This window comes from Glandiceps talaboti, chromosome 15 (genome assembly GCF_964340395.1).
Source record: "Glandiceps talaboti chromosome 15, keGlaTala1.1, whole genome shotgun sequence".
Lineage (NCBI taxonomy): Eukaryota > Metazoa > Hemichordata > Enteropneusta > Spengelidae > Glandiceps > Glandiceps talaboti.
The window spans coordinates 21,272,899-21,280,435 of record NC_135563.1 but is presented as its reverse complement, the minus strand read 5'-3'; the positions used below and the strand labels follow the sequence as shown (position 1 = coordinate 21,280,435).

At 35.5% G+C, this 7,537-nt stretch overlaps 1 protein-coding gene across 1 annotated transcript; it reads left to right on the top strand.

Annotated features, from left to right (window-relative positions):
• The first annotated feature begins 529 nt into the window (after positions 1-529).
• Positions 530-1,804, top strand: LOC144446335 (putative G-protein coupled receptor No18). The gene has a single exon (XM_078136082.1). The coding sequence runs from the start codon at positions 530-532 to the stop codon at positions 1,802-1,804; it is 1,275 nt and encodes a 424-aa protein (XP_077992208.1).
• Positions 1,805-7,537: the final 5,733 nt, after the last annotated feature.

Below are 7,537 nucleotides of genomic sequence, written 5' to 3'. Positions count from 1 at the left end.
TGGGTCAAGAGTCCATATCATGTGACACGATCTAAGCCAATCATTAAAGGCTATATGAAAACGTCAATCATTAATAGTCCACGTGTTATGACGTCTATCAATTTATCCACCAAGTAAGATGAAAATACAATCAACCATTCATGATCTCATCAGTAAATTTAAGAATTATGCAAAATATTCAAAGAAGATGCAAGTCATGTCAATCATCTTTAAGTCATGTGTTGATCATGACAACTTCGATTTATCCACATGTAAGATGGCAATCTGATCAACCATTCATTATTATACCATCTAATTTGTAAATGTCATTAATTAGACATATGATTCATATAGGATGCAAGCCACACCCGTAATACCAGAAAAGACATTAATTTATCCACGGAGTTGAATAACGGTTTGAGCGACCATTGACGTTTTCCATGTAAGGAGATCATGTATACGTTTAATGTTTGCTGCTTGTTTAAAAAAATATTCGACGAAATTAATATTGATAATTCTTTTCTTATTCCTCATCTAGATGATATACTCAATGGAGCCTAATAATACAAACTATAATATTTCAAGCAATGTGTCGTTGGAAAATTCATCAACACCTTACAGACATCCTCTCGATGCAGACAATCTACCCCTCTGGGAGATGGTATTGTCAGCTGTGGCAATGGTTGTTCTACTCTTGGTGACGGCAACCGGAAATATCTTTGTAATTGTGGCCATCAACACTGAAAGAGCCCTTCAACAGGTGCAGAATTACTTTTTGGTGTCATTAGCTGTGGCTGACTTGACCATTGCAGTGTTTGTTCTTCCCTTTGCCGTTGCTAATCATGTTATCGGCTACTGGCCGTTTGGATTTATTATCTGTGATATATGGACAACCAGTGACTTGATGGTGTGCACTGCTTCAATTTGTAACTTGTGTGCTATAGCCATTGATCGTTACATGGCCATAACTGATCCGATTAACTACGCCACAAGGAGAACGAAAAAGAATATTCTGTTAGCTATATTAATTGTTTGGCTTGTAAGTGCTGCGATATCAGTTCCCCCATTGCTTGGTTTGAATAATGACTCTGATAGAGGCCCGGGAGTAAATCAATGGGCTATTATATGCCATATTACCAGTCACAAAGGGTATACTGTTTTCTCTGCCATCGCAGCTTTTTTTCTGCCGTTTCTGATCATGGTCTTTGTGTACTATCGTATATGGATAGCAGCGAGAGACAGAATACGCGGTAAACATCGCAGCAAACAAATGATAATGTCGGGCACAACGTACCTGGGTAATAACATCCAGAGTGATGGTGACAGTAAGTGCACAAAGTCCAGCAAAGCGTACACAGTGCAAGCAACCCCCTCAACAAGTACACCGTTCAAAAATGGGACGACACAGGAAACTTCAGAAATGGAGCCTGACATCACCTATCAAGACCATGATGAATCTAGCAGCGATCCAGGAAATAGGGATAGCAGTGGGAAGTGTGTCTCTGTGCGAAATTTCCATACCAAACTTCACCATGAAAAGCAAAAAATAAATGTAATGCGTGAAAGGAAAGCAGCTACAACTTTAGGTATTGTTATGGGACTCTTCATAATCTGTTGGTTTCCGTATTTCTTGATGTACGTCATCGTTCCCTTTTGTGATTGCCCGCCACCTAGAAAACTTGAGGCTTTTTTAGTATGGCTTGGTTACGTCAACAGTTGCTGTAATCCAGTTATCTATACTGTTTTTAATAAAGACTTTAGGCGAGCTTTCTACAAGCTTATATGGAGAAGTAAGTACAAGAAAAAGCAATCTCGGAGGAGATGAGCAGCATGATTGGTGTTCCCCAAGGACTTTGGTGTATATATAGGTGAACTTGGCGGTTGTATTTGCATACCTATACCATAAAACTACCGAACAGCGTACGTCAGTTTGAAAATTCTGACAAATGGATAAAGTAAACATGCAAAGTGTAATAAACTGTGTGAGTGGTGAATGTTTCAACAGAAATACAAAACCAAACAGTACGATAACTTTATACATGTACGTGCAGAGTACAGAAGACTGTTTCGACTACAGTCCAAAGTATAACAGATCTTCTCCACCAAACAAGCAAGAAATATCAATGAAATGCGAATTTATTGCATTTTATTAATTTTCACAAATTGATATATAGTATCCATATAGGTATGCTTTGAGATATAGAGGTTTAGATGTTGCACCCGATCCTTATGTTGATCGGCATGTAACAACACACACACACACGCACACGCACACGCACACGCACGCACGCACGCTCGCACGCACACACACACACACACACACACACACACACACACATACATACATACATACATACATACATACATACATACATACATACATACATACATACATACATACATACATACATACACAATATCTATGTTCAATCGATTTAAAACTTAATGTTCATGATTGAATTTGCTCACCTTCATATTGTAGTTTCGTAGTAATTTAGTGTTATGCATCGTATGAGTGTGTGTGATTATAGTTTGATTATCGATAACCCGGTCTCTTAAAAAATCGTATGTTGATTTTCTTTTATGTGCACTTCTTTTGCTCTTCATACTATATATGTGCAATATATATTTATATAAAGTTGTCACAACCACGCAGATTTATTTTGCAACTGGAATTACCCCAATTGCTATATTAATCAAAATCTGTCTTAAAGCCAAAATATACTAGACATGATTTACGTGCACTTACATTGCAGGCGATGTTTTATTACTTTGTCCAGTGTGTAATTAAGCGTTTGATGGCATGCATTAACACAGAATAACTAGTGTGATGACCTTTCTGCCAATTTCTATAACTATTAAATTAATCTAGTAGAAATACGATCGAAGATTTAAGGTTTAGTTTTGATTTGTGTGTGCAAACGACTTATACTAAAGATCCGTTGCGTAAGTATTTGGCGGGCATAGAATTTAAAATGTTGATGGAAAATTGTTCAAATCTTAATCATTGCATATTCCATGGGAATTGTGTCAAGAGGCGATTGTTGGCCAAAAGACTGCCTGATATTGGCAAGGGTGTTTCGAGAGGTGTCTGGATGAAGAATAGTTCAATGCAAATTAACCTCATCGTTGATTGGACATACATATATGGTGTTTGGTTTAAAGGCGTGTGGAAGAGGGGGGTTGTGAAATTTTAACTTAATATTCCAATGAATTGATGTTTAAAGGAAGAACAAAGCTTCTCTTTTAATTGCATAAGAGGACGAAGAAACTTTGATTTCACTTGGCAGACTGGTGTGATATTTAGCCGACGCCTTTCTATATATAATAACAGCATTGGAGCAGTATGGTCATTTTGGCTATATGCTGCAATTTGTCTGATATTGAAAATTTGTATCAAAGAAAGTATTGATAAAATGCATCACTATTGTTAAAACTGTGTTCAGATACGTCATTTCAGTTATTATTTCAATATCAATACTTCAACAAACTGATGGTAAAAAAGAAATATATTACATCAGACATTTGGTAGGAATTATAACCATAATAATGATAACTATGTAACTGAAATATTTTCTTAAAAGTCTATCGATTTTACGAGAGCGTAATTTCATTATACGGTGACCCCAATATCATCCCATTAATAATTCATGTACAAATATGATGAGTGTAGTATGTTGAAAATGTAGTACGCAAAATGGAGATAAAAAATTGCATTGAATACCCTCCTTTATATTTTCTGTAGTGATATGTGGAAATCATGATAGTACAGTAAAACGTGAAGAGTAGCGGCTGGTGTTTTGGGAATAAACAACCCTTCAGAGCTAATTACCTCACATTACTTCATACTTTCTCACACTGATATACATATGCTTAGGGGACATAGAACAATCATATTCACTAATTCTACATCGGAAAACCTTGGCTTAGGAAATGCTTTCTTACATTGTGGCGAGGCATTCCAGGAAATTAAAAATTTAAGCTAAAGCTTAACACCTAAGTGGTGACATGTTTTAAGTAAAGTTATTGGCCGGGGTCAGTGACATTGGGTTGGTCGGGCACAGTTGTTGACAAGTTCTGGAGAGAAACATGTTTACTCGCATATAATTTCAGTTAAGTAGTACATTTAGCATATGTTCGAACAATAAACAACTTTTTCGAATTTTCATATACTATGAAGGACACCTGGTGGCAATCATCCAATCGTGTGTCGCAAGAGAGTTGTTTTGACACTTAGTATAAAAGGGACAATGCTTGACAGTTCTGGGAGTTTCACTTCAGAATTTGATATGTGATGAACCTACACCGCACCGATGCTGTAGTATGCCGTTCGATTCCTGTATGGGGAAGTTCTGCACTCTGTTACTTCTTGGAAACCCAACGTTTAACCGGGTCTGCGCTTCAATAGTGTGACAAGACAAAACAGACTTTACATCGAACATTGTGAGTAGTTTTATCTGCCACAACCAGCCATCAGTATTTTCAAGTGTACTCTAAATTTATAGATGTAAGCATAGTTTATTCGTACAAGCAATTTTGCTGTACAAAGTGTTGTATTTTGTATTTAGAGAGAAATTAGACCAGTTCAAGTTAAACCTTAGTTCTCTAGTAATCATAGTCCCTTCCCCATCCTGACATTAAAATTAAAAAGTATCGCACTTATTATCAAAACATTAAACATATTTTGCGGTCATTTTATATGTGTTTGTTGTTCTGGATTTAGAACCTAATATAAATATCAATCAGGCCAAATAAAAAAAAGTGTGTGGTTCCGATTACATTCAATTTTAAATAGGTAGGGTGGGTAGATTTTTTATTTTATTATATTTTTTCAGGTGTGAGTGTCTAGTTCAGGTTTTCCATTGTTTTCCAAATGGTCCCTGTGTTGTTTATTTCTTCCTATCAGATGTACAGCCATTACAGATTGGAAGAATACTTTTACATTGCCTTTTTCAGTTGATATCCGCACCACCTATTTCGCGATTTGCGCGATTTTATTATTATTTTTCTCAAATACGTAAAAAAAGGTTTTTCAGTGTCTCGGGTGTTAAGTGAATGTTTGAAGCGTCCATAATCAAATAAAATGTGCTTTACCCATAAATTATGTTATTTCTTTCATTACTTTTAAATATATATAACAGTTAAAAATGCTCATCCTATAAGTGTGTGCCATTTACTAAACTTTCTACATACAATTATCCGATAGTAAGTTTCGAAATGTTCTGTTTCTGGAGTATTCATTAATGAAAACTAGTTATTTTGCTGGTTACTCGTGACATGCAAGTGAATATTTCTTGGAGAAATGGTCAAACAAGTTGAGTGGTATTGTCCAAAGTACTTTAGTTTCGCTGTTGTGATATCGACTGACGCTCTATCGAGTGTTACCTACAAATTGTCTATATTGATGAAAATCAATGACATGACAGACGTTTAGTATAGATTGCGTTTTAATCTACGTAGACGGGAAACCGTGATCCTGTTCGAAGTACTGTGACGTATGACTGAAAGCTTTAAAATAGTCATTAATGCAACGGCAGCTGTCTGTAAGCTTTGTGCAATTGCCCGGATATTGTGAATATAACAAACACTTTCTACAAAATTACATGTCATCATTATACAGCTAACTCAGTGTGACAACTTTATAAGTGTTATATAACTACGTAGTCAGGTTGGGTGGGGTTTTGTTTCATTCGTTTAATTTCCGCAATACACCCAATTGAGAATAATTTTCTGTCACAACTCTCCACAGCGTATTTAACACCACTGTGTTGTCATTTTAGCAAATGTCTTCTTATTTAACTTCAGTTAAAGTCTTTTAAGTGTTCAGCATATATTTCTTTTGTATCCAGCATATATTTGTTTTGTATTCAAAAGATCATATGTCACACTATTGAGGATATAATATTCCGGAGTATACCTTCCAAAATTTTGTACATCTTCAGTTGGGAAAGACATAAGTATACCTCAATTGTTTGATACTATCAAAATGGCAAACAGTGCGACAAACAGTAATCAATTGTTTGGATGTCATTTTGAAAGCTATGTACAATGTTTACGTACACATCTTGCGAAAGGAAAACACTTTTAGAACATATAATGATGACAAAAGATTTTGAACGGAAAGCATAAATTTAAAGGACAATTTGCTGATTAGAAGATGTTTATTTATTCCACTATCCACTTTCCAAAACGTATGTAATGGTTAAATTCTCATTAGTAAATGAGCTTGAATCTTCGACTAGTTTCACACCTCAACGGGCTTTTTCAAGAAGTTGATTTTAATAATTGTGGTAGTTACAGTTATGTTCAGAACGCCACTGCATTTGAAAAGAACTATTCGGATCTTAAGACCCTGCAAGAATATTATTCAATTTGGGAAAGTACGTGTCTTGATTGCAAGGTACGTTTTAGCACAGATGTATGTCAATGTATAGGTGTCACTGATTGTGTTCCAGATGACCGTATCGTAGTTTCCATGAACTTGTTTTTTTTTGCATATTTTCAGTCTTTGATGATAACACTTTGTTACCTTTGCTTAACAGAAAACACTCTTATTCGTGGTATTTGCCTTGTATAATTGACCTTATTCAATTATTAGGTAGAGATGTGTAATGTAAGTATATCGCATGGTCTATATTACAAGACATGCGGTCAAAGTTAAAATGAAAGTGACTAAAAGTTGTATTTGTGAATATTTTGTGGAAGAATAGTGGAATAGTTTTCAATAAAGACCATCCTATATTTACAACTGTAGAATTCATTGTGTTATTGCGCATTGCAGTCTAAACTTGACAGGTAACTTTGGTGTTTCTTTATTTTGGAATAACCACTAGGATATTATTATCGTATTCACTACTTTTGTACTAGTACTGAGATGAAAAATAGTTGGTAAACTATTATTTGACAATGAACGTAATAACCCTTGTAAACTGAGTGGCACAGACATAGATCGAAGTCAGACTATGCATAATTATAAATGAACTTGTCTGAGAATTGATGTCAGTCTAACTACAATGACGAACCAATTAGGTGACATGGACTTGGGATTGGTAAAATTGGGTTTGAGAAAACAGTTGACAAGTCTTTAGTCTATACTTTAAAACTTTATTAAGGACGTTTCGACCCCACATGGGAGATCTTTTTTGGGGTATAGTGGTGTACGTTTGACTTCCAAAAATGGAAAGTTCAACGCTGTCAACTTTCGGTAGTCGGGCGTACACCACTATACCCTGAAGACTTCACATTTTGGTCGAAACGTTAGTAGTTACGTACCTGTTTTGTCGAAACGTCGGTAATAAAGTTTGAATGTGTCTGAAAGTTTTGTCAACTTTTTTCATCATATCTCATTATGAATGATAAACAGTTACTCTTAATCACTACATATCGGACGAGCGTACTTATCTTTTTATACATACGAGATCAGAATCTTCACGTTATTTCTTTCTGTAAGTCTAGTCTGGTGGATGATAAGATATATCGAGAACGTGTTGCACGTCATGAAAGCTGTCAGCGTGTATTGGGTTGGACTATAGTATAGTGTCTATCTATCTTATTATCG

Bases quoted from the DNA above. Each gene is read 5' to 3' on its own strand.
- LOC144446335 (XM_078136082.1), top strand. From the start codon at position 530: ATGGAGCCTAATAATACAAACTATAATATTTCAAGCAATGTGTCGTTG.